This window comes from Dendrobates tinctorius, unplaced genomic scaffold (assembly GCF_039654945.1).
Source record: "Dendrobates tinctorius isolate UK_male_01 unplaced genomic scaffold, ASM3965494v1 ptg000134l, whole genome shotgun sequence".
Lineage (NCBI taxonomy): Eukaryota > Metazoa > Chordata > Amphibia > Anura > Dendrobatidae > Dendrobates > Dendrobates tinctorius.
In genome coordinates this window covers 2,014,012-2,041,931 of record NW_027361802.1, presented here as the reverse complement: position 1 = coordinate 2,041,931, position 27,920 = coordinate 2,014,012, and the positions used below count along the sequence as shown (strand labels likewise).

At 43.6% G+C, this 27,920-nt stretch overlaps 1 protein-coding gene across 3 annotated transcripts in view; it reads left to right on the top strand.

Moving 5' to 3' along the window:
- Positions 1 to 27,920, top strand: part of TEK (TEK receptor tyrosine kinase) — a 197,850-nt gene that overhangs the window by 91,487 nt on the left and 78,443 nt on the right. For all 3 annotated transcript variants that reach the window (XM_073543677.1, XM_073543675.1, XM_073543678.1), the window contains 4 exons: positions 16,326 to 16,436; positions 16,727 to 16,879; positions 23,053 to 23,184; positions 27,702 to 27,842. In XM_073543677.1, the coding sequence (XP_073399778.1) occupies positions 16,326 to 16,436; positions 16,727 to 16,879; positions 23,053 to 23,184; positions 27,702 to 27,842 (537 nt within the window). The remainder of the gene's footprint in view (positions 1 to 16,325; positions 16,437 to 16,726; positions 16,880 to 23,052; positions 23,185 to 27,701; positions 27,843 to 27,920) is intronic.

Below are 27,920 nucleotides of genomic sequence, written 5' to 3'. Positions count from 1 at the left end.
ATGTACCCCACCATTAATATACTATTAGCCATGCACTATTAAAAATATAACGTGATAAGCAGCACTGTGCCCCCCATTACCTATAATCTCTGCCGCCCAATAATATAAATTATTCAATCTGTGACTCTCCCCAATTAACTGTAAGGCTATGTGAACACGGAAAATATGCAAGGTTTTACTGTACAGGAAACACGGGTATTACATACCTGGTAATGTGTTTTTTCATGAGACATGACGGCACCACAAGAGAGGGGATCCGCCCAACAAGGACAGGAAACTTTCAAGCTAAAAGGGGCGGCTCCTCTCTCCGCATCAGTTGTTTTACAGAGCACGAGAGGAGCTCCGCAGATTAGTGTACATATAAATAATACATCCTTTACACTACTAAATTTCTGACACCCAAGAGAGTGTTTAATGCTAATAATGCACCCAACTAATGATGTGATCAATAGGGAGGGAATATAAGGGTGCCGTCATGTCTCATGAAAAAACACATTACCAGGTATGTAATACCCGTGTTTTTCCATTCTACATGACGGCACCACGAGAGAGTTACAGAGATTTGTATTCTCTTAGCGAGGGATCACTGCTTGTAACACTCTTCTCCTAAATATGAGATCAGAGATGGCAAATAGGTCTAACCTATAATGTCTGACAAAGGTAGACGGAGCGGACCAAGTGGCCGCTTTACTGAATTGGCAAATGGGAGCGTCTGCTCTCTCCATCCAGGAAGTCGTCACGGCCCTCGTGGAGTGGGCTTTTAGGCTTTCTGGAATAGCCCTGCCTGCACTGTTATCTGCTGGCCTAATGACCTTTCTCACTCATCTAGCTATAGTTTGTCTAGAGGCTTTTAAGGCCCCTCCTTGCCCCTTGGAATAAGACAAATAATGCCCCCTGTTTTCTCCAAGGTCTCGTTACCTCCAAATACTGCAGGAGACATCTCATATCTAGGCCATGAAGCCTCTCCTCCTTCTGGTCGTTAGGGTCAGGACAAAAGAGATGGTAAGGTTATCTCCTGAGCCCTATGGAATTTTGATATCACCTTGAGAAGGTATGCCGGATCTAATTTTTAACACAACTCTATCATCTATGGCCCGAGTGTAGGGAGGATCTTGTTGATAATGCGAGTAACTCCTCAACCTACTGGCCGACGCGAGCACCTTTAATAAGGCTGTTTAATGTTAGAATCCCTATCCAATGTTGTGTTTTTAAATGGCTCCAACGGACTGTGTCAAAGATGACAGGACTAAATTTAGATCCCGAGGAGGAGGAGTAGAGGACGGACAGAGTCAGCTCTAGTACACGCCTGGATAAACCTGGCCACCCACCTATTGTTTGTCAGGTCGCAGCTGAATAAGATGCCAGGGCTGAGACGTGTACTTTGAGGGTACTGACAGCTAACCCCAATCCTAAACCTTTCTGCTGAAAATTCCAGTATTGCCACTATCGGGACTTTCCCTTCCCGTATTGGGTCTGAGGTAGATAAGAATTTTCACATATCCTCCTACAAAAAATGTTTTGTAGTCACTGGTTTTCAGCTACTGAGTAAGGTGGATATTAACGCTACTGAGAATCCCTTTTCCTCTAGTAGTGACCTTTTAAATTTCAGGCTGTCAACTGCAACCCAGATCTCTGAGGGACGCTGTGTTAGAGGGTCCTAGACCTCTGTCACTGACATTACTCTCAGCCAATAGAACCATGGCCTTATCGGCCAAAAAAAAAGGGCTATCAAAATCACTCTGGCTCTGTCCTCCCTGATCTTCCTCAGAACTGCTGGTATGAGGCATATTGGAGGGAAGGCATACGGGAGACCTGATGTCCACTCTATCCTGAATGCGTCTACTGACAATGGTCTGTCCGCTGGACTTAGGGAGCAGAATTTCTGAACCTTCCTGTTGGCTTTTTTGAGTCAGAGAGAGCTATACTGGGATTTTCCCTCATGTGTCCTATCCGTTGAAAAACAGATTCTTTTTGGTACTATTTTCCTTGCCTCAAGTGGTTCCTGCTCAGACAGTCTGCCTTCAGGTTGTCTATACCTCGGATATGCAGGGCCGATAATGAGAGGGACTGGTGTTCTGCCAGAGTCATGATCCGGCCTCAAGCTGTTTAGCGGAGGCCCTTTGACAAGAGCAGTCACCTTCAGCCTGAAAGGGCTGGTGATTATCTGCCTCAAGGACTGAGAACGGGTGTCTCCCTGGTGGTTTACCTATGCAAACACTGCTTAGTTGTCCTGATAGGACTCTCACGTGGTGTCCACTTTAAGTGTGGTAACAATTCCTCTGGCGTTTTTTCGATTGTTAGAAGTTCTCAATCGTTCGAGGATAGATTCTTTTCCTCCTGGGCCCAGGGATCCTGGAGCCATAATGTGTCTAGGTGGGCTCCCCACCGCCGAGGACTAGTGTCCGTTGTGACCACCTTGGAGGCAATGTGTGTGTGTGTGTGCCGGGTACTCCCCTCGGAGAGGACTATCTGTAACCACCACCTGAGTGACTGGAGTACAGAGTCCGGAAGTGTGAGCTTTTGCTCTAACCTTCCCTGCAGTTCCCTGTTGTTCTGCAACACACCTTTACAGTTACTTTTTATGGAACTGGGCCCAATTCACTGTTGGTATGCAGGAGGTGAGGGACCCCAACACCAACATGGTCTTCCATAGAGCTATCTCTGGCTTTTTTATCTCCCTTGTCTTCCTCTGGGAGGTGATGCTCCTGCTCCACTGAGTTCATTGTTAACCTCAAAAATTTCTAGATCATTGCTGGTTCCAGTTTGGATTTTTTTTTTTTTTTGAGGTCCAGCTGCCATCCTAACATTTATAGTGTTTTCATCACTAATCTGACATGATCTTGACAGTAAGGAAGATTTCTTCCCCATTATCAAGAAGTTGTCCCGATAGGGTCTCATCAGAGCATCTTTCCTTCTGAGGTGCGCTGTGATTTCTGCGATTAGCCTTGTGAAAACTTGAGGGCTATCACTACTGCACAGGGCAGGACCCTGTATTGGAAGTGACACTACTGAGACCTATCCGGACTGTTACTGAGACGTACATGGCCTTATTGCCGGATCTGGTGATAAGTGTTCATGAGATCTCGGAACTGTTATATAACATTCGAGGAAGGAGGAATTCTACTGCTCCTTATCGTCTCCACTGGGATTATCAGATAACTATTGAGGTCTTTTCAGAATTATAATTGACCTCCAAGAACTTATCTTGGCTTCTATCGAAATCTTTTCCAGGACATGTTTGTCTAGGAGTGAGGTTGTTTCCCCTTCCAGACTGTCTTTCTTTGAGAGGATTGCATATGTCCTCTTGGAAGCCAGTGGTGGAACCTTAACTCTAGACCTGATCCCACAATTTGCCGGATCCAGGTGTAAGACTAGAACCTCTCCCAAGCTGGGAGGAAGTGCACCTGAGAATGCCTGTCACTGGAAGGGTTTTTTGGTGTCTTTGGAGGGTTTGCTAAAATAGAAGCCTCTCCCACCTATGGATCTTTTGTCAGAGCTGTTTCTGTCTCGATCCTTATATTGCCATCTCCTGGATTTCCAGCCCTTCCGAAAGGAGCGCCGAAAGAGGCCTGAAGATGGCTGTCTTTTGGGAAAATTTTCTTTTTTGTTGTCGGTTTTCCCTCATACGTCATCCAATGTCTGACCAAAATAGGAAATTTCCCTAAAGTTCTTTGTGCTTGCGGGCTGGTCTCCCCTTCTGGTCCCAGCGCAGCCTCAAGCTGCATTGTGGACGCCACCTGACGTATGCAGTCACGCTCAGCCTAGAATGGCCGGTGGCCTAATTTACTGTATAGCCTTGCTGAATCCTGCTGAAGTTCCAGCTAGGAATACTGCTGCTGCTCTTATGGCTGGTATTGCATCTAGGATAGTCTCCTTGGGGATTCTTTGCTCTAGCTGATCTTCTAGGTTATTGATCCATATCTTAAGAGATCTAATCACATCAGTGGCCGCGATGGCCGGTCTAAGTGTTTCAGCTGAGGTCTCCCAGGCTGGTTTAAGACAATTATCTGTCTTTCTATCAGAGGTTCTTTCAGGGAACCTAAATCCTTTAAGGAGCAGGGAGGACTTTCTGACAACCTTTGATATCGCTACATCAATTTCGAAGTCTCCTCCCAGGATGAGGATGCCTCTTCATCAAAAGGGTACCTCCTTTACAGGGAACGGATTATGGGACATCCTCTGTGGTTTTTCCCATTCCCTTTTAATGAGTCATTGCCAAAAATAGGGAAGACTTACATTTTTCCTCATAGCAAACTTGTCGAAGTTCTATGGCTTTTGCATCTACCAGCCCCACAGTAGATCAGACTGCTTTAATAAGCTTGTCCGTACTGTATCCTCTACTAGGAATGTATCTTTCTCATCTGAGCTACCTTCTAAGTAGCGAGATTTAACAGAGCCCTCCTATGCTCTTCCTGAGAGACCAATGAGGGGCTGGTCAATCCCTTGCTTTGCTATCCATGTTTGTTGACTGCAAAGCCCTTCCTGATTGTAGACTTCTGACAATCAGGGATCTTCAGCTCTCAGCAGAGCAGGTGTCTCTTCCTCTACTGTTCTAACAGTACAGGTCTGACACAACCCCTTATTCCTAAGGGACTTCTTTTTTTTTTTTTACATATGGAATATTCCTTATTCCTAGCATTTAATTTACCCCTTTTTTACGGACCTCCAATGTTCTACCCCACCAATGTATGTAAGAAGAGGGGAGAGAGGAGACAAGAGAGAGAGAGAGAAAGAGAACAGACATTATCGTACTGGACTTTCTCGAAGCTCACTCACCACTCGGACGCTTCACAAGACGGTTACCGGATCTGGAGGCTGACTGGTCTGTACACATGACTCCCATCAGGACTGTGGACCCCTCCTTGTTAACACCATGACGATCCTCCTGTACTCTGTCCGAGCGGCTTCCACTGTAGTTATGGCGCGTTTGGCTCCTCTCATCTGAGCGAGACCGCCACTCCTGCACCTCCTGGCGTGGCTGTAAGTGCTCTGGCAAAAAAGGCTCTCAATCTTTAACAAGTTAGCTGCTGCCGCTTTCAGATGAGAACAGTCACATTCAACCTAGAATGGTTGGTGACCCCTGCCAGCACTTCTGACAGCATTACCCCATTTTTTTTTTTAATTAACTGATTGTGGCGCCCCCAGGAGTATGGTCGCCACAGTGGCTTTGCCTTCCTCCAGGGGAGGGTAATGCCAGGCTTGGAGGCAATGATGGGTCTCTCTCGCAGTCAATCCATACATGCAACACAGTTCCACTACAGACCAGCAGGGGGAACTCTGAACCTGGATTAAGGGGAGGAGTGCTCTCTGAGGGCAAAGAGGAAGGAGTGGTCAGTTAGTCTGCGGAGGGTGAAGTGTGCAGACGTGTAGGGAGAAGCTGGAGGTTGAGCTGCCGAAGGCAAGCTCCCTCAGCTTGAGAGCGCAAGGACTGGAGCCTGGTCTCCACGGTTGTACGGATACTAACGGTCCTGCAACAGACACCAGAGGAGTAGGAGGCTGTAAATGCCCTACTCTAAGACTTGAGGCACAACAGCAGCTTGGATAGAGAGCCAGGACTCAGAGAGGAGTCCCCGAGAGAGGCTACAGCTGTCTGCCGTGCAAGTAAGGTTCTTGGGAACATCTGACAGGAGGAAGTTCAGAGTAACTCAGTGCTTGGAGTACTTCATTCAAATAGGCGCTAGGAAGGAGACTGCACAGCCTGTCTGCTGAGAGAGAATCCCTGAGTTGCTTCCAGGCTAGCCTGCTCCATTACCATCTGTAATCAGGACCCTGGACTGCAGTTATCAAGTAAAGGTACAGAAATTGCACCCCGCTGTGTCTTGTCTGCTTCCTACCCTTACGGAACTGCTACATCCCCTTGCCAACCACTTCTACACTGCCCTGGGACTATAGCTTCACCTGTGGGGAGATATTACATCTTTGCTGCACCATACCATTGGTCCCAGCGGATCTGTCTGCAGCATCGGCTTAACATCTCCCTTGCCGAGCACCACAGGTGGCGTCACAAACTATTCCATTCCATTAACTACATTTCCCTATTACTTGGGCGCCCAGGGCCACGGTCCGGGTCACCGCTGCTTTGACACATCTCACTGACACCGGCCCGGTACCGAGTACCCCACAGCCCTGGGAGGGCGACCCATGATCACCTGGTTTATCCTGCACCTGCCGGTCACCTGCGCTTCCTGGGTGTTATCCACATGCGCACTACATCCGACTTGTTTGCACCCCCAGTAACCACTACTGGTGTGTGCTGATCTCCTCCCCATGCAAACCTCGGAGCGTGCCAGCCTTTCCCCCGGGTGCGCGCTCCCTTTCTACGCTCGGGGAGTCTTTCTGGCCAATTCCTGGTGCACGTCTCTGTCCTGCCACTATCGGGTGCGTCACTTCCGGTGCGCACCCGCGTCACTTCCGGTGCGCACCCGGCTCCCGGCATTCTTCTGACGCACGGCCGCCATTACACCCGGCACCGCCGCCCCCTCCCTACCTGGACCTGCCTGGAGGAGGCGATAATGCTGCATCACCCCTGGCTACCAAGACGCCCGGTCACCTCCACCTCCTCCATACCTGTGCTGGATTTTACCTGGAGGGAGCGATCACGCCGCTGGCCACCACTGATTCCTGCAGGTACTGCTTTTTTATGGCCCAAATGATGACCGGCGTCCTGGGCTCAACAGGGAGGGATTCCGAGAGGGTCCTCCGAGGAGTCTTACCTCTGCCCGGGCACCGATGTGCCTCATGGGCTGCATCGCCACCACATGTCAACAGGGAGGGAGCACAAAAGTGGCCTCCTATGGGGTATGTCGGCATCTGGGAGGGTACACGAACCGTGGTCTCCAAGGCATCATTACTTCACCCGGGCAACTGCCTCACGTGCTGTGGCAATGCACTCGCTCAGGGGGGCATAGGAATATATGGCCCCCGAGGCGACTACCGGTACCTGGTGACGGGTGTAGCAGACCGGTACCTGCCAGTAATCACCCGGCCCAGGCCCAGGCATCCTCTTCTTTCTTCTTTCTTCCAGAATCTTCAAGAGGTTTTCATCTTGAGGGTTCCCCATCGAGGACAGGAAACCAACTGATGCGGAGAGAGGAGCCGCCTCTTTTATCTTGAAGGTTTCCTGTCCTCATTGGGCGGAACCCCTCTCTCGTGGTGCCGTCATGTAGAATGGAAAAAAGTGAATGAGATCCCTGAAGTCTCATGCACATGCATTATTTTTAAATTGCAGATTAAAATAATGTCAGTTCTTGCAGCGTATGTCTCCCTACTAATGAGGAAAAATATGTAACGAAAGCATGGCAAAAATGTGGAAAAAAAATAAATGTATTTTATGCAACTTTCTTCCTGCCAACACATTAGGACATGCAGCAGAATTTTCTCCTGCAAATTCTGAACGTGTGCATATTACCTTAGTCCCTGTCCTGTGTCTCCATCATTTATAAGTACTTGACAGCATCATAATGATTTTGTAAGTGGAAGAAGACATAATCAGATACTGAGCATTCTCTGCCACCCCCCAATTCATTACAAGTCCCTGACAGCGTCTTCTCCCACATTTTAGTTCATTATAAAGTGTCCTATGCACCTTATCGTCTCCTCTCCCACTCTCCAATAAATTTTAAGTCAGGGACTTTAAATTTTAAGGGGAGGACACTATCAGAGGCTTAGCACCCTCCTCCACCACCCAATTCATTTTACATCCATATCTAGAATCTTCCTCCACCTCCCCGTTCATAAGTTCACTATAAGTCCCTCTTCCTCCCATCCCAATCCCCCACACCCCTCATTGTCCTCCTCCCCCCCCGCATCCCATCATTGTCCTCTCTGCCACCTCCATCATTGCCCTCTCCATCACCCCATCATTACCCTTTCCACCACCTCCATCATTGCCTTCTTCCCCACCACTCCCATCCTTACCTTCTCTCCATCATTACCCTTTCCACCTCCTCCATCATTGCCTTCTCCACCACCTCCCCACCATTGCCCTTTCAACAACCTCCATCATTACCTTCTTTCCCATCACCCCATCATTGTCCTTTCCACCACGTCTATCATTGCTTTATCCCCACCACTCCCATCATTGCACTTTCCACCACCACCATCAGTGCCTCCTCCCCACCACCACTATTATTGCACATTCCACAACCTCCATCATTGTCCTTTCCACCACCATCATCATTGCCTCCTCTCTATCACCCCCATCATTGCCTTCTCCACACACCCACACACACACTTACCACTCACTTCTCTGCACATTCCCCGAAGCCACACACACAGCATCACTCACCTCTCTGCACGCTCCCCGCAGCATCTTCGTCATCAGCAGCTTTCCTCTGACAAAGCCACATGCTGAATGATGACGTTATCCAGCCACGCTGCTGTATCAGACAGGAAGCATGAGCAGGAAGCAGGACGGATCCCTGCAGCTCTGCTTCACTACCATTTTGTAGGCAGCGGACCTGCAGGGATCGCTGCCTGCCCATCGCACATGAAGGCAATCTGGCCAGGGGCCCCTCAGGCCAGATTTCCCTCAGTGTTATCCACCCTTCAAGGACCCCCTCCACCTCCGGGTCCTGGTGCAGCCACACAGGCTGCACATGCGATGTGTCCACCCCTGCTGGAGACACTTACACGCATAGACTCATTCAAGTGAATGAGTCTGTGCACATGACAGTGTGTTTCCATGGACCATGTGTCCGTGGGTGAAATACGCTGACTTGTCCATTTTTTAAGAGCAGCACAAGCTGTAAAACGTCCCGCATGACATTAGTGTGTCATTAGTGTGACACATACCGTCGCTTGGGAAGCAGCGGTACAGTTCTCCGTCTCAGCATGCTGAAGACGGCTCTCAACATTCTTTTCTACTCTTTCAGTGATCAGCACGAATGTTGAAAATTCAACTGATAACACTGAAAGCAGGCGGCAGCTGATGGGACTACTACTCCCATCAGCCTAAACCTGCTGCAGCTAATAACAGTGAGAGCAGGCTGATGATGAGTATTAATCAGCTGCCGCCTGCACTATAAATAGCTTTAAAAACCGGGGTGGGTTCCTCTGCATTTTTGATAACCATCCAGGCAAAACTGTCATCTGTGGGCTGCAATCATCAGCTGTCAGCTTCATCAATGCTGGTTATCAAGAATAGAGGGGTCAGCACGCTGTTTTTTTAAATTATTTAAATAAATAATTTTAAACAATGGCTTGGGGTCCCCCCATTTTTGGCAACTAGCCTTGCTAAAGCAGACAGCTGGGGGGCTGGTATTCTATTACTTCTCAAAATCTTAATTATTTAGAGATGATCTGCAAAGAGACTCCTCTTTGCAGATCATCTCTAAATAATTAAGATTTTGACCCAAAATTCCTCATCATCAACTACAAAAAAAGTAAAAAAGTCTGACTGCTGTGCTTGCCAACCATTCTTGTTTGTCAGAGGGATCAAATACTTATTTTTCACTGCAAAATGCAATAAATTTATACAATTTATACAATGTGATTTTCTGGATTCTATTTTGATATTCTATCTCTCAATGTTAGAATTAACTAACCCTTAAAATTATAGACTGTTCATGTCTTTGTCAGTGGGCAAACTTACAAAATCAGCAAGGGATCAAATAATTATTTCCTTCACTGTAACTGGAGAACCCCAAAAGGCTTATTAAGATCTGGCCTTTCGGGACACAAAGGAGTATGCCAAACTGAAGACAGAAATATTTGCATGCTTAGGAGTCACTTTGTCTGTCAGGGCACAATGGGTCCACCACTGGGTGTATTTTGGTGACAACCCCCCCACCGCTGTCAAATGTTTTGACTTGCTGCATCTTGTCTACCAGTAGTTGCAGCAACCCCCAGCCTAGAGGGTTGAGCACACGGTTATGGACAGATTTCTTAAAGCCTGGCCAAGACTGGTACAGACCTGGGTTGTTCAGGTAGATCCTTGGAATGCGGACCACCTGGTTGACTTAGTGGAAAGTTCCAGGTGGTTTAGACTTCATCACATCTTCATACATGGTAACCAAAAAGTAGAGAGACTCTCAAAAAAGTGGTACTAGAGCCGCAAATGGGGGCATCCAAGATCCCGCTGAGGGGAAGCCAAGGGTCAGGGTTAAGGACTTGAAGTTATTAAATTCAATGATATGAACCTGGAAGTTTGCTCCAGCATGTTATGTGTTGAGAGGAGTTAATCGGCCATGACAGGGCCAGGTTAAGCAGCGAAGTGAGCCTATCTACAACAGGATATAGCCCTCATTAAAAGGATTATAAATGAGGCTTCAGACTCAGATCTGAACAAAGCAGACATATCTAGCAGACTGAGTCAGCCAAAAGAGTGAACCAGAGGCCAATGGGCCACAACCTTGCCCTCCCATGCCCATTGTCCATTCACCGGCCCACTCAGTGGAGGATGGGGTTGCCAGCTCCATTTTCTACCAATCACCGTGTTAGACAGCAGACGTGATGACGTCATTTCATTGCGTTGCTGCTGAGACAGAAGACAGGAGCAGTGCGCTGGAGAAATGGGAGTGAGGTAAGTATGTGTTGTATATAGGGGGCTCATATTTTATATGGGGAGGCTAATTGGGGGCTCATATTGTATATAGAGAGGCTATGTGGGGGCTCATTGTATATATTAAAGCTATGTGGGGGCTCACGCTGTATATAAGAGGCTATGTGGGACTCACACTGTATATATGAAGGCTATGTGGGGCTCACACTGTATAAAGTGGGTTCGGAAAGTATTCAGACCCCTTTAAATTTTTCACTCTCTGTTTCATTGCAGCTATCTGGTAAATTCAAAAAAGTTAATTTTTTTTTCTCATTAATGTACACTCTGCACACCATCTTCACTGAAAAAAAAAACAGAAATGTAGAAATTTTGGCAAATTTATTAACAAAGAAAAACTGAAATATCACATGGTCATAAGTATTCAGACCCTTTGCTCAGTATTGAGTAGAAGCACCCTTTTGAACTAGGACAGCCATGAGTCTTCTTGGGAATGATGCAACAAGTTTTTCACACCTGGAATTGGGGATCCTCTGCCAATTTTCCTTGCAGATCCTCTCCGGTTCTGTTAGGTTAGATGGTGAACGTTGGTGGACAGCCATATTCAGCTCTCCAGAGATGCTCAATTGGGTTTAGGTCAGGGTTCTGAATGTGCAAGTCAAGAATGGTCACAGAGTTGTTCTGAAGCCATTCCTTTATTTTAGCTGTGTGGTCATTATCTTGTTGGAAGATGAACCTTCAGCCAAGTCTGAGGTCCAGAGCACTGTGGAAGAGGTTTTTCATCCAGGATATCTCTGTGCTTGGCCGCATTCATGTTTCCTTCAATTGCAACCTGTCCCTGTTGCTGAAAAACACCCCCATAGCATGATGCTACAACCAACATGTTTCACTGTTGGGATTGTATTAAGCAGGTGATGAGCAGTGCCTGGTTTTCTCCACACATACCACTAAGGCTACTTTCACACTTGCGTTTTTTGCGGTGCGTTTTTTGCGCACACAAATGCATGAAAAAAACGCATCATGCGTTTGTGTGCGTTTTTGCGGGTTTTGGTGTGTTTTTTAAAAAAAAAAATGCATGCTTTTTTTGCGCATACGTGCGCATTACAGTGCACACGTATGCGCACCCATAGACTATAATGGGTGTTTTGCTGTAAAAAAAAACGCATTGCGTGCGCATGCGTTTTTTGGGGGCAAGTCGGATGCATAAAAAATTCAACAGGATTCATTTTGTGTGCCCGAGCGCACACTAACAAAAAACGCATGCTCATACAAACGCGTACAAACGCAAGTGTATGGGCACCTATGCGCACCCATGTAAGAGGGGAAAAAAACGCATGCTTTTTTTGCGCTAAAAAACAGTGCAAAAAAATGCAAGTGTGAAACCAGCCTTAGAATTATCACCAAAAAGTTCTATCTTCATCTCATCAGACCAGAGAATCTTATTTCTCATAGTTTGGGAGTCCTTCATGTGTTTTTTAGTAAACTCTATGCGGGCTTTCATATGTCTGACACTGAGGAGAGACTTCTGTCGGGCCACTCTGCCATAAAAGCCCGACTGGTGGAGGACTGCAGTGATAGTTGACTTTGTGGAACTTTCTCCCATCTTCCTACTGCATCTGTTGAGCTCAGCGACAGTGATCTTGGGGTTCTTCATTACCTCTCTCAGCAAGGCTCTTCTCCCATGATTGCTCAGTTTGGCTGGATGGCCAGGTCTAGGAAGACTTCTGATGGTCCCAAACTTCTTCCATTTAAGGATTATGGAGGCCACTGTGCTCTTAGGAACCTTGATCACTGCAGAAATTCTTTTGTAACCTTGGCCAGATATGTGCCTTGCCAAAATTCTGTCTCTGAGCTCCTTGGCCAGGTCCTTTGACTTCATGATTCTCATTTGGTCTGACATGCACTGTGAGCTGTGAGGTCTTATATAGACAGGTGTGTGCCTTTACAAATCAAGTCCTATCAGTTTAATTAAACACAGCTGGACTCCAAAGAAGGAGTAGAACCATCTCAAGGAGGATCACAAGGAAATGGACAGCATGTGACTTAAATATGAGTGTCTGAGCAAAGGGTCTGAATACGTATGACCATGTGATATTTAATTGAACTTTTTTGAATTTACCAAATGGCTGCAATGAAACAAAGAGTGAAAAATGTAAAGGGGTCTGAATACTTTCTGTTCCAACTGTATATGAAGGCTATGTGGGGCTCACACTGTTATAGTGAAGCTATGAGGGGGCTCACACTGTATATATTGAAGCTATGTAGAGTCTCATGTTGTATATAGTGAAGCTATGTGAAGACTCACGCTGTATATATGGAGGCTATATGGGGCTCACACTGTATATATGGAGGTTATGTGAGACTGACACTGTATATACAGAGGCTATGTGAGGCTCACTGTTAGCGTGGGTGTTCTGGAGCAGGAAACCCCGGGAGTGGACCCTCTGGACCGTGGCACCGAGGGGCCCCGGGCGAGCTGCCAGGTGGAAAAGACCCCTATACAGGGACCGTTAGGAGCAGGCCCAGGGGTTCGAGTACCACGGTAGCCAATACCGAGAGGGGCAGCTCAGGATGGACCGCAGTAAGACTGTGAGACTGGAGTAAAGAATGACAGAACAAGACTGGAACCAGGAGACCGGAAAGAAGTGAGACAGAAGACTGGAACGAGAAGGAATGACAGGAGTAGGAACACTGGAGACAGGACTGGAGTAGGACGGCAGGAACACTGGAAACAGGACTGGTGTAGGACGGCAGGAACGCTGAAGGCAGGACTGGAGTAGGACGGCAGGAACACTGGAGACAGGACTGGAGTAGGACGGCAGGAACACTACAGAGTACTGAATGGAGCAGCAGTCGTGCCAGGAGGTGTAACGGAGCGCAGGGACAGAGTGAGTGCCAGGAGGCACGACTGAGCAAGAGACAGAGGACAGGATACGAGAGTGTGCCAGGAGGCACAACTGAGCATGAAGCAAGTGAGAGTTCAGAATGAGTGCTAAGAGCACAATAGAATACAAGACAGAGCAGAGGACCTGAGAACAGCGCACAGCCAGGCAGGGACACAGCAGACCCAGCCAGGAAGCACAACAATAATCAGGCACCTCCCATCGGGGGAGGTCGCCTGATATAGCACATGACTACTACTGGTTCCGGGTCAGGCCCTCTAGCCAGAAGCACCTGACCACTACAGCTTCCGGGTCAGGTCCTCCTTTACCATAGAGGACCGAACCGAGTCCTGGAGGACAGGAACGCGTCAGCGCGAGCGTGACATGGAGGAGGCGAAAACCCGAGAGCACGGCGTGCGCATGCGCACCCGATGAGGGACCCAGAGCGGGCGCGACACCGGAGAGAATGACGTCGGGACCGTAGCCCCTCCTCCTGGTGAGCGCGGCATGGCACTCACACTGTATATATGGAGGCTATGTGGGACTCACACTGTATATAGTGGGGCTATGTAAAGGCTCACATTGTATAAAGTGAGGCTATGTGGGGGCTTCAATTGTATATAGTGGGCTGTGTGTTGGATCATACAGTATATAGGCGGTATGTGTGCGGGCTTTAATAGTATATATGGGATGTCAGCATACTTAATTCTGCTCAATATTAAGTCATATAATTAATATTAATATAAATAATTATAATGAATATGTTAATATTAATATTGAGCAGAACTAATATCAGTCTATTAGTTCGGCCCTCCACAACAGTCGGCCTCTCATGAGGCCCTTCAGAAAATGAATTGCCCTCCCCTGGAACAGAGCATAGTTTTTGGTTTACAACCTCTCTGTCACTCCCAGTAAAGAGCATGTTAGCTAGTTGAAAAAAGATTGATCTGAGAGCAATCAATCCTAGAAAGTAGGGGCAGTGCTTCCTTTTTTTCCTAGAGACTTCATTGCTCTGCAGACACTTTTCTGACCATCAACTCCAACATATTGTAAGAGATGTGCCGGGATCGTGCAAACATTCCTTGTTCTCATGATGGTGTTTTGTATATTCACTGTTAAGTAGGGAAAGTGAGTTACCCCAGATCGGCCACGAGATGGGGGTATAATGCCAAAGGGGAGTATTACCTCAGATTGGCCACTAGATGGGGCACAGAGACCATAGTTATGTACATAGTATAGTAGGCATAAGGGAACCAGTGTGTAGATAGTTAAACATAGGAGGGGCACGGTGGGATAAGTTAGGAAGGATTTCCTGATGTGAGTCGGGGAGAGGGCACCCATTAGTTCAGGAGGGCTGACTAGCCCTGGGCAACACTGTGTCACGCAACGTTAAGCTCAAGTCAAAGGCCCAGGATTGACCAGGATTGTTACAGAGGTATCTACAGCAGCAGTACTGGCAGCGCAGTATAAGTGGGTCTGCAGTTGCTAGTGAAAACTAAGCAGTATGGGCACATCACTTAACATGTGGCAGCTTATCTCGTGGGCTGATGTCGTCAGAGCCAGGGCGAAATGGCTGAGGGAACACCCGACTGGAGTGTGGCTGGGCACTAAAGATGCTATGGGACGGTTCGGCACGTTCCACCCTGGAAACCGGCTTAGTGACAGAGAGAGAAGGAAAGGGACAGAAGAGAAGCTGTACGTTGTGAATCCTGATGATGATGCTGGAAAGAATATGAATATACTGTGCACAAGTCTTAGAAAAGTTGCTCCGTTTAAAGTTGAACTGGACTGTGACTCCGTTATTTGTAAAGTGGATCCTGAAGTCCTCCAGAAACATACAGGACCCTGATGGAGCTGTGAAAGGCGCTACATGTATGCTGAGTGATGGGCAGCATTTATATGTGATGGGAGGCCAGGGCACCCTGTTGCAGATGTTAGTGGCCATGACTACAGCCCTGTCCGTCCCTCACAATATTACAGCTGCCACAAAACATGCACACCCCGCTGGACTTTATATGTAAAGAAAACAGTAAAGATGTTTGTGCCTCCAGTACAACTGTTTTCAGAGAATCTTAGAAATCGAAAATATCTACCAAATTTTAAAACATTCTACTTACATACTGGACAAAATTAGAAGATCTCTAATCCAAACCTAGAGTCATTGCACTTGGAAGAGTTCCTGGACTCCTTTGTTCTCGCAATTAATAAAATCTGCTTCTGAAACTCAACCAAAAAGAATTGTGACAAGTGTCTATGATGTACTAAATGTTTTACAAAACAATAGTACTCTTTAGGCCTCATACCCATTGGCGATTAAAAAAAACGGTCTGATTTCTGGACTGGAAAAAAGGGTGGAGTGTTATGCCAGTGTCATGCAATTTCTATGCGATTTTTAATCTTTCCATCCGTTTTCAATCTGTTTTTTTTCCCAGCATTTACAGGACCATTTACAGTGTTCTATACCACAGAATGGTGATGTATCCGTTTAAAACAGATGGAAAACGGATGGTCCGTTTTTGGTCAGTTTTTTTAATCGCACCCATTGAATTCTATTGGCGAAAATCGCTGCAAATCGCAGCATGCTGCGATTTTTTTATCAGACCGATTTTGGCTGAGAAAAAAATCGCAAGTGAGATGTCACCCATTGACAAACATGGGTCAGAGTGCAATCCGATTAAAAATCGGATTGCAATCGTCCGATTTTATCGCCAATGGGTATGGGGCCTTAAATCTACTTTTTACCCTTTCACAGCTAGAACAGATGGTGCAGGTAAAGTGTAGTTCTCTGGCTGCTTTTTTATTGGTCTGACTATACAGCAAGTTGTGAATAATACATATATAAAAGAAAATTGATGCATAAATGTAGTTTAATTACCTTTTGTGCAGCTATCAGTGATTTTCATACCTTTACTTTCATTAATAATACTGATTTACTGATTTTCCAGCTTCTTTTAATCCAATCTCATTGACTGTCACTGCAAGTAGAGGAGACAATGTCACTGTAAGTTTTGTGAAGAAGTTTCCAAAGGACGAAGATGCTGTATTCTACAAGAACTGTGAGTCCATCACCTGATACATTTCCTTGTAGTACATCCATAAATCCATTACTCATTGTAAGCCTAGCCCCTGTTCTGCCTACAATTAGCTCTTAATGTAATTTTTTTTTTTTTTAATTTAAAATGGAAAATCTCTTTCCATTTGTGGTTCGTTAATACGAATGTGCGATGTGCGGGGGATAGAAAAATTATGTTAATTATGGTATTATGGAAATCTGAATTTCTTGCCATTTTATCATTCTATTAAATAAACTTATCCTTAGCTATATAATAATGTTCTTTATCTATAGATTCCTTCCTCCATTCTGTACCAAAGCATGAAGTGCCACCTCTATTGGAATATTATTTTGCAAATGTTCAGCCCAGTGACGCAAGTACCTACTTAGTACGCTACATTGGTGGCAATCACTTTAACACTGCCTTTATCAGACTAATTGTCCGACGTAAGTTTACCTCATATTTTATGTACTGCTGAAGTAATTCTTGCTACTACTACTGCTAAATTTAAAATGTACCAATTTGTCTTGTGAGATTGATGAGATTGTGAGTTAATTAGGACTTGTCAATGCATTTTTCCCTTTAGCTATCAATATTAAGCAGTACACTGGACTTCTACACCAGTTACCCCCATACTGTAATGATTCCACAGTTGTCGATGAGCCGTACCTGGGGAGATTTTTTTATGTCGCATACGGTTTTTTATTTTTGCACATTTAACCAACTCAAGTCAAGCATGCAGACCAGTAAACTTCCTAAGGGATGCTTAAAACAGGGTCACTTGGCATCGTTGCTGACGATGGTGCCGTCAGCAACGATTTGGATTTCTGGATCACGGAGTGAACTACTTATACGATGGACTACTTGGTAGAGATGGGGTGCACCTTACGAAGACTGGAAAGCATGTATTTGGAAGTCGCCTTGCTACACTTGTAAGGAGAGCTTTAAACTAGAACAACATGGGAAGGGAAGCAAAAGACCAGAAAAAGCCATACACCTGACAAATGCTATTGAGAACTCTGCTATTAGAAGTGGAAAGGATGAACAAAGACGAAAGAATCTAATTAATAAAAATAATGGAGAAAGAGAAACCAATCACAAACTAAAATGTTTCTATACTAATGCACAAAGCATGGGCAACAAACAAGGAGAATTGGAACTACTAACACAGGAACAGAAATATGATGTAATTGGAATCACTGAAACTTGGTGGGACAATACACATGATTGGAATACAAGACTAGAAGGATACAACTTATTTGCAAGAAATAGACTTGATAAACGAGGAGGGGGTGTCACATTGTATGTTCGAAACGCGTATATCTGCACAGAGATTGAAGCTTCAGAGACTGGGAGTTCTGTGGAAACTGTTTGGGTAAGAATACAAGGACAGAACAATGGAAAGGACACCATTGTAGGCATTTACTACAGGCCGCCTGTGCAAGCCGAAGATATAGATGAACTCTTTATGCATCAGATGGCCAAGTTCTCCAAAAAATATGACATAGTTGTCATGGGAGATTTCAACTATCCAGACATTTGTTGGGAATCTCTCTCAGGCAAAACTAACAGGTCAAGGAAATTCTTATCCTCTCTTGCTGACAACTTTATCTTCCAAAAGGTAAGGGAGAAAACAAGGGGAACTGCTACCTTGGATCTAATCCTTATAAACAGGGAGGAAATGGTTGAGGAGGTAAAAGTGGCTGGGACCCTAGGAGGTAGCGACCATGCTATTTTAGAATTTTGGATTACTAGAGGTGGAAGACCTGTGAAGACTCAGACGTCAAGGTTAGATTTCAGAAAGGCAGATTTTAAGGGATTCAGAAAGAGAATTGGAGGGATCCAATGGCTGGATATCCTTAAAGACAAAAATGTCCAGGAAGGATGGGAAATCTTGAAAAATGAAATTCTCAAAGCACAGTTGTTAACAATTCCGAAAAGAGGGAAGAATAGGAAGCATTTAAGGAAACCAGGATGGATGAACACAGAACTTAAGCACATGCTAAAAAGGAAGAAAAAAAATGTTTATAAAATGGAAAGAGGGAGGCATATCTAAAGAAGAATATAATGCTGTCTGCAGAACCTGCAGGGCACAAATCAGATTAGCTAAAGCTGAAAATGAACTGAGGCTTGCAAGAGATGTCAAAAGCAATAATAAAGGATTTTGGGGATATGTCAAAAGTAAAAGAAAAGTCAAAGATGCTATAGGATTTTTACAGGATGAAAATGATGAAATGGTAAGACAGGATGTTGAGAAGGCTGAACTTTTAAATTCCTATTTTGCATCTGTTTTCTCTCAGAAAGGAAATGCAACATCAACTGTTATTCACTGTCCTATTAAGGGAATAGAAGAATCCAGGATATCTATAAACAGAAAGATAGTGAGGAAACACTTAGCTAACCTAAATGAATTCAAGTCTCCAGGTCCAGATGAATTACACCCCAGAGTACTGAAGGAGATAGCAGAAGAAATTTTTGAACCCCTCTCCATAATCTTTGAAAATTCTTGGAGAACAGGAGAAGTGCCAGAAGACTGGAGAAGAGCAAATGTTGTTCCTATCTTCAAAAAGGGGAAGAAGGTGGACCCAGGCAACTATAGGCCGGTGAGTCTGACTTCTATACCAGGAAAGATCTTTGAACAAATTATTAAACAACATGTATGTCAATACCTGGATAAGAATGAAGTGATTAAACAGAGTCAGCATGGGTTTGTAACTAATAAGTCATGTCAGACTAACTTAATTTCCTTCTATGACGGTATCACTGATTGGGTGGATCAAGGAAATGCTGTAGATATAGTATATCTTGACTTCAGCAAAGCATTTGACAAAGTCTCTCATACAATCCTTATTGAAAAAATGACTAAGTATGGAATGGACAAGGCAACTGTTAGGTGGATTCATAACTGGCTTAGTGATCGGACCCAAAGAGTGGTCGTAAATGGCTGCACATCCAGTTGGAAGAATGTCTCAAGTGGGGTACCACAGGGCTCTGTCCTGGGCCCTGTATTGTTCAACATCTTTATCAACGATTTAGATGAAGGAATTGAGGGTAAACTGATTAAATTTGCTGATGACACAAAGCTAGGAGGGATAGCTAATACTAGAGAAGAGAGAGAGAGGATTCAAAAAGATTTAAATAAACTGGAGAAGTGGGCAGCAACTAACAGAATGGTTTTTAACAGGGAGAAATGCAAAGTACTACATCTGGGCAATAAAAATGAAAAAAGCATATATAGAATGGGAGGAATAGGGCTAAGTGACAGCACATGTGAAAAAGACTTGGGTATACTAATAGATCACAGACTGAATATGAGTCAACAGTGTGATGCAGCAGCAAAAAAGGCAAATGCAATTCTAGGATGTATTAACAGAAGCATACAGTCTAGATCACGTGAAGTCATTATTTCCCTCTACTCCTCTTTGGTCAGACCTCATCTGGAATATTGTGTCCAGTTTTGGGCACCACATTTTAAAAAAGACATCAACAAACTGGAGCAAGTTCAGAAAAGAGCGACCAGAATGGTGACCGGTCTGCAAACCCTGTCTTGTGAGGAAAGGTTGCAGGATTTGGGAATGTTTAGTTTGCAAAAGAGAAGACTGAGAGGAGACTTAATAGCTGTCTACAAATATCTAAAGGGATGTCACATTGTAGAAGGATCAACTTTATTCTCATTTGCACAAGGAATCATAGAATCATAGAATCATAGAATCATAGAATCGTAGAGTTGGAAGGGACCTCCTGGGCCATCTGGTCCAACCCCCTGCTCAAAGCAGGATTCGCTAAATCATCCCAGTTAGATGTCTGTCCAGCCTCTGTTTGAAGACTTCCATTGAAGGAGAACTCACCACTTCTCGTGGCAGCCTGTTCCACTCATTGATCACTCTAACTGTCAAAAAGTTTTTTCTAATATCTAATCTGTGTCTCCTCCCATTCAGCTTCATCCCATTGCTTCTAGTCTTTCCTTGTGCAAATGAGAATAAAGTTGATCCTTCTACAATGTGACAGCCCTTTAGATATTTGTAGACAGCTATTAAGTCTCCTCTCAGTCTTCTCTTTTGCAAACTAAACATTCCCAAATCCTGCAACCTTTCCTCATAAGACAGGGTTTGCAGACCGGTCACCATTCTGGTCGCTCTTTTCTGAACTTGCTCCAGTTTGTTGATGTCTTTTTTAAAATGTGGTGCCCAAAATTGGACACAATATTCCAGATGAGGTCTGACCAAAGAGGAATAGAGGGAAATAATTACTTCACGTGATCTAGACTGTATGCTTCTGTTAATACATCCTAGAATTGCATTTGCCTTTTTTGCTGCTGCATCACACTGTTGACTCATATTCAGTCTGTGATCTATTAGTATACCCAAGTCTTTTTCACATGTGCTGTCACTTAGCCCTATTCCTCCCATTCTATATATGCTTTTTTCATTTTTATTGCCCAGATGTAGTACTTTGCATTTCTCCCTGTTAAAAACCATTCTGTTAGTTGCTGCCCACTTCTCCAGTTTATTTAAATCTTTTTGAATCCTCTCTCTCTCTTCTCTAGTATTAGCTATCCCTCCTAGCTTTGTGTCATCAGCAAATTTAATCAGTTTACCCTCAATTCCTTCATCTAAATCGTTGATAAAGATGTTGAACAATACAGGGCCCAGGACAGAGCCCTGTGGTACCCCACTTGAGACATTCTTCCAACTGGATGTGCAGCCATTTACGACCACTCTTTGGGTCCGATCACTAAGCCAGTTATGAATCCACCTAACAGTTGCCTTGTCCATTCCATACTTAGTCATTTTTTCAATAAGGATTGTATGAGAGACTTTGTCAAATGCTTTGCTGAAGTCAAGATATACTATATCTACAGCATTTCCTTGATCCACCCAATCAGTAATACCATCATAGAAGGAAATTAAATTAGTCTGACATGACTTATTAGTTACAAACCCATGCTGACTCTGTTTAATCACTTCATTCTTATCCAGGTATTGACATACATGTTGTTTAATAATTTGTTCAAAGATCTTTCCTGGTATAGAAGTCAGACTCACCGGCCTATAGTTGCCTGGGTCCACCTTCTTCCCCTTTTTGAAGATAGGAACAACATTTGCTCTTCTCCAGTCTTCTGGCACTTCTCCTGTTCTCCAAGAATTTTCAAAGATTATGGAGAGGGGTTCAAAAATTTCTTCTGCTATCTCCTTCAGTACTCTGGGGTGTAATTCATCTGGACCTGGAGACTTGAATACATTTAGGTTAGCTAAGTGTTTCCTCACTATCTTTCTGTTTATAGATATCCTGGATTCTTCTATTCCCTTAATAGGACAGTGAATAACAGTTGATGTTACATTTCCTTTCTGAGAGAAAACAGATGCAAAATAGGAATTTAAAAGTTCAGCCTTCTCAAGAAAGACTAGAAGCAATGGGATGAAACTGAATGGGAAGAGACACAGATTAGATATTAGAAAAAACTTTTTGACAGTTAGAGTGATCAATGAGTGGAACAGGCTGCCACGAGAAGTGGTGAGTTCTCCTTCAATGGAAGTCTTCAAACAGAGGCTGGACAGACATCTGACTGGGATGATTTAGCGAATCCTGCTTTGAGCAGGGGGTTGGACCAGATGGCCCAGGAGGTCCCTTCCAACTCTACGATTCTATGATTCTATGATTAGTATGAATAATTTCACTACTCATAACTTCAGCATCCTAGTCCACCAGTGATGTTGGCAGGAACCTTCTACAACCTCAAAAACACGTGTAAAAAATGCATGAGCTCAGGGTGTTTTTTCATAAGTCAAAATAAAGTTTCTTTTTGAGCAAATCTTCACCAAAATCCACATAAAAAACTCTTGGAAATTTCTTTCAATTCATTTAACGGGAATTCCACTTTGCCGTTCATTCAGTATGAGGACTTTCTTGTGTATTTTTTTCACTTTTTGAAAAATTTGTGAGTGAAAAAAACCCAATATGCATGTCACTTCTATGAAAAGGATCTTGAAAGATATTTCTACAATCTAGGCATTGGCAATTCAAAGGCGGCAAAGAACATGAAAAAACTCTTCCATAACTCTTCCATAAGTCTTCAAAACCCCTTGAGGAAACTCACTAGGAAAAGAAAAACGCTTTAAAAAATACCACAAAATAAGAACGTTTCCTGAAGTGGTTTCTGCTTGAAAAACTCATGATTTTTGAACACTGTGTGAACATACCTTAGATTTATATTTTGTAGTATAGTTTTGAGCACTAGTACTGTCCATTCTGTGTTTATGTTATAGGAGTAAAAGTGAGGACTGTTCTTTTTTAATTGTTTGCCATCCTGCAATGTACATACCGTAAATGGCGCTGTGTAAAACATACTCTGCCTGTTAGGGTATACGCGATAGATAAGAAACAGAAATGCGTAGGTTTAGTGTTCTGTAATATAAAGGAAGCCATACATTATATGCATTTTTGGTATTAATAAAATATAGCAACTGCTTAAAAAGGCAGAATTACCTTATGTTAAGAATAATCAGAATATGTTACTGTATAGAACAGTTATAAAGCATTGGCAGCCATCCAGCAATATTAGGCAGTCAGAAGTCTTTGATATTGAATTCTGTCATGTTGCGTCATTTTTATATTCCAGGATGTGGAGCACAGAATTGGGGACCACAGTGTAACAAAACCTGCCCTGAATGCAGCAACAATGGGGTTTGTCATGACGACACAGGGGAATGTATCTGTCCTCCAGGATTCATGGGGACAACATGTGAAATGGGTGAGCATTAGCCATAGGATTAATACACTTCTTCACTTTGTGTCAATTAATGAATGGAGCATATTCCTTAAATTGTGAAATTATAGACCACTTTAATTTAAAAAATGACAGCTTTTGACTAAATCAGAATTTGTGTAGGCATATTACAATGGGGCATAGGAAATGCAGATGCACTTAATGGCTTAAAGTTCTGTTTAGGCTTCTTTTACTTTTGCCGTGTTTTTTTGCGGCCCGTTTTTGCGGGCCTTATTGCCGTAATTTTCATGGTCTTCCGCAGAAACGGGTGGCAAAAATATTCTCAGATTGCCTTTTTTCTGGTTTGGAATAGCTTTTGAAAAGTAGGAAAAAAAATAAAAAAATATGGCGTTCCGCAAGTACGGTCTTCATGGTGCACCGCAAAATCAACACACTGGGCAAGCTTCCATTGTTTTTGCGGCCCCACTGATTTTCAGTGGGGGCTGTGTCTGTAAGCCGTGATCATGTAAACATGATCGCAGTGTACCGGGGGCATAGGGAAGAATCACACAGGGAGGGGGCTCCCTGCGTGCTTCCCTGAGACCCTTGGAGCAGCGTGATGTGCTTGCGCTGCACCGAGGATCTCCTCCCTGCAGGCCCCTGGATCCAATATGTCCGCGGAGGCCTTCCGGGTCCTGCAGGGAGCAGGCACTGAGAAAGCCTCTGCAGCGCCTGTCAGATCGCTGATCTGACACAGTGCTGTGCAAAGTGTCAGATCAGCGATCTGACACTTTATAGTAATGTCCCTGAATAGAAAAAAGTTGATTCAGCTCACCCTTATAGTGATGTCCACACCGCACATGAGTAGTTCTATCCGAGCAAGGAAGCGTCTCTGCTTGACGTCAGGTACTTGTGAAAAAAGAAGGTATCCAGCTCCGGAGATAAAATCCAAAATCTTTATTGAAACAAATTAAAAGGTAATAAGCTGCTTGATAACCAGTGTATACTGGAGGAAGGAATGTCCTCAAGACGAAGAGCACTACACGTGTTCGAAACGCGTCCAGTTATCTAGGACATTCCTTCCTCCAGTATACACTGGTTATCAAGCAGCTTATTACCTTTTAATTTGTTTCAATAAAGATTTTGGATTTTATCTCCGGAGCTGGATACCTTCTTTTTTCAATAGTAATGTCCCACATTGGGACAATATAATAAAGTGTAAAAAAAAAAAAATCATGTATAAAAATAATTTGTAAAAAATTCCTAAATAAATGAAAAAAAAATCCCTAATAAATTCTTTTTTTGTAAATAAAAAAAAAAAATACACATATTTAGTATCGCCGCGTCCATAACGACTCGCCCTATAAAACTGTCCCACTAGTTAACCCCTTTAGTGAACCCCTACAAAAAAAGGCAAAAAACAATGCTTTATCATCATACCGCCGAACAAAAAAGTCGTATATAAATAAACATGATACCGCTGAAAACGTCATTTTGTCCCGCAGTGTCATCAGCAAAAAAATAAAAAAAGTTATAGCTCGCAGAAAAAAGTGATGCAAAAATAATTATTTTTTATATAAAATTGTTTTTATTGTATAAAAGCGCAAAAACTTAAAGATATAAATGAGGTATCACTGTAATCGTACTGACCCGAAGAATAAAACTGCTTTATAAATTTTACCACACGTGGAACGGTGTAAACACCCCCCCAAAAGTAATTCATGAAATGCTGTTTTTTGTTCATTCTGCATCCCAAAAGTCGAAATAAAAAGTGAACAAAAAATGTCATGTGCCTGAAAATGGTACCAGTAAAAACGTCAACTCGTCCCGCAAAAAATAAGACCTCACATGACTCTATGGGTCAAAATATGGAAAAATTATAGCTCTCAAAATGTGGTGATGCAAAAACTTTTTTTTACAATAAAGAGCGTCTTTATCTGCGTTTTATCTGCGTTTTGCCCTGCAGTTTTACACCTCATAATGGATGAGGTGTAAAACTGCAGCGTTTCTGCACCAAACAATTGACATGCTGCGTTTTGAAAACCGCAGCAAAACCGCGCGGAAAAAAACGCAGCATGTGCGCAACTTTTTTTATTTCCATAGGAAATAAAGGTACTGTACAACGCAGCAGAATCTGCTGCGTTTCTGCAGAGCCAAAACCACTGCAGAAACGCAGCAGAAACCGCAAAGTGTGCACATAGCCTGAGTTAGGGAAAAATAATAAAATTAAGAAAAAAGGATTTAGGGCTAAGGCTGAGACTAGGGTTAGGGGTGTGTTGGGGTTAGGGAAGGAGTTAGAATCGGCGGTTTCCACTGTTTAGGTACATCAGGGGCACTCCAAACGCAACATGGCGTCTGATCTCAATTCCTGCCAATTCTGCATTGAAAAAGTCAAACGGTGCTCCTTCCCTTCCAAGCTCTTCCATGCGCCCAAACAGTGGTTTACCTCCACATATGGAATATCAGTCTACTTAGGACAAATTGCACAACAACTTTTGGGGTCCAATTTATTCTGTTACCCTTGGGATAATAAAAAACTGGGGACTAAAAGATAATTTTTGTGAAAAAAAATATGATTTTTTTATTTATTTGGCTCTACGTTATAAACTTCTGTGAAGCACTTGGGGGTTCAAAGTGCTCACCACACATCTAGATAAGTTCCATGGGTGGTCTAGTTTCCAAAATGGGGTCACTTGTTGGGGGTTCCAACAGTTGAGGCACATCAGGGGCTCTGCAAATGCAACATGACACCTGCAGACCATTCCATCAAAGTCTGCATTCCAAAACATCACTACTTCCCTTCTGTGCCCATACAGTGGTTTTCTCCACATATGGGGTATCGGCGTACTCAGGACAAATTGGTCAACTTTTGGGGTCCAATTTCTCCTGTTACCCTTGGGAAAATAAAAAAAATTGGGGACAAAAAGATCATGTTTGTGGAAAAAATGATTTTTTTATTTTCACACGTGGGCGTTATAAGCTTCTGTGAAGCACTTGGGGGTTCAAAGTGCTCACCACACATCTAGATAAGTTCCTTGGGGGGTCTAGTTTTCAAAATGATGTCATTTGTGGGGGGTTTCCACTGTTTAGGCACATCAGAGGCTTTCCAATTGCGACATGGCGTTCGATCTCAATTCCAACCAAAAAAGTCAAATGGCGCTGCTTCCCTTCAGAGCTCTGCCATTCGCCCAAATTGTCGTTTTCCCCCACATATGGGGTTTCAGCGTACTCAGGACAAATTGCAAAATAACTTTTGGTGTCCTATTACCCTTGGAAAAATAAAAATTGGGGGTGAAATGATAATTTTTTTGGAAAAAATATGATTTTTTAATTGTACGGCTGTACGTTATAAACTTCTGTAAAGCCCTTGGGGGCTCAAAGTTCTCACCACATATCTAGATAAGTTCCATGGGGGGTCTAGTTTCCAAAATGGGGTCACTTGTGGGGGGGTTTCCACTGTTTAGGCACATCAGGGGCTCTCCAAACGTGACATGGCATCCAATCTGAATTCCAGCCTATTTTGCGTTGAAAAAGTCAAATGGCACTCATTACCTTCCGAGCTCTGCCATGTGCCGAAACAGTGGTCCCCCCCCATATCAGATATCAGCGTACTCAGGACAAATTGCACAATAACTTTTGTGTCCAATTTCTCCTGTTTCCCTTGGTAAAATAAAAAAATTGGACCTGAAGTAATTTTTTTGTGGAAAAAAGTTAAATGTTCATTTTTTTAAAACATTCAAAAAATTCCTGTGAAGCACCTGAAGGGTTAATAAACCTCTTGAATGTGGTTTTGAGCACCTTGAGGGGTGCAGTTTTTAGAATAGTGTCACTTTTGGGTATTTTTTATCATATAGACCCCTCAAAGTGACTTCAAATGTGATGTGGTCCCTAAAAAAAACAAACTGTGTTTTAAAAATGAGAAATCGCTGGTCAGCTTTTAACCCTTATAACTTCCTAAAAAAAAAAATTTGTTCCAAAATTGTGCTGATGTAAAGTAAACCTGTCAGAAATGTTATTTAAGTTTTTTGTGTGCCATATCTCGGTGATTTAAGGGCATAAAAATTAAAATTTGGAAAATTGCGAAATTTTAAAAATTTTTGCGAAATTTCTATTTTTTTCATAAAAAAACCCCGCAAGTTATATGAATGAAATTTTACCACTAACATGAAGTACAATATGTCATGAGAAAACAATGTCAGAATCACCGGGATCCATGGAAGCGTTCCAGAGTTATTACCTCATAAAGGGACAATGGTCAGAATTGTAAAAATTGACCCGGTCATGAACGTGCAAACCACCCTTGGGGGTAAAGGGGTTAAAATATGACACACCAAAACAAGATAAAAAACCCGCAGCGTCAAAAGAGCAATTAAAACACATGTTAGAAAAACGCACTTCAAATAAAAACATTGAAAAAACAAAAGTAAACAATTTACCTAATAGGTGCAGAAAATCTAAAACACCAAAAACTCACCAAATACTCATCGTAGGAACGTAGCTTTGTACAACCTGAGGAGTAACCTCCACATGGAACATTGACCATGCACAATGCTTTTCCTTAGCATGTGGTGAACACAGATTTGGAAGAACCTGCAAGGAGACCTGTGGAGAAAAGGAGACGTGCAAGTCACAAATGTTTTGCCTCATAGATCCATATGGCTGCTCTTGTGCCTCAGGCTGGACTGGACTAATGTGTGATGAAGGTACAATAGATGAGTACACAGAAATGTGAGAATGCCCGGCACACCAACCTGATAAGTCATAGTTTAGCATTATAGCAA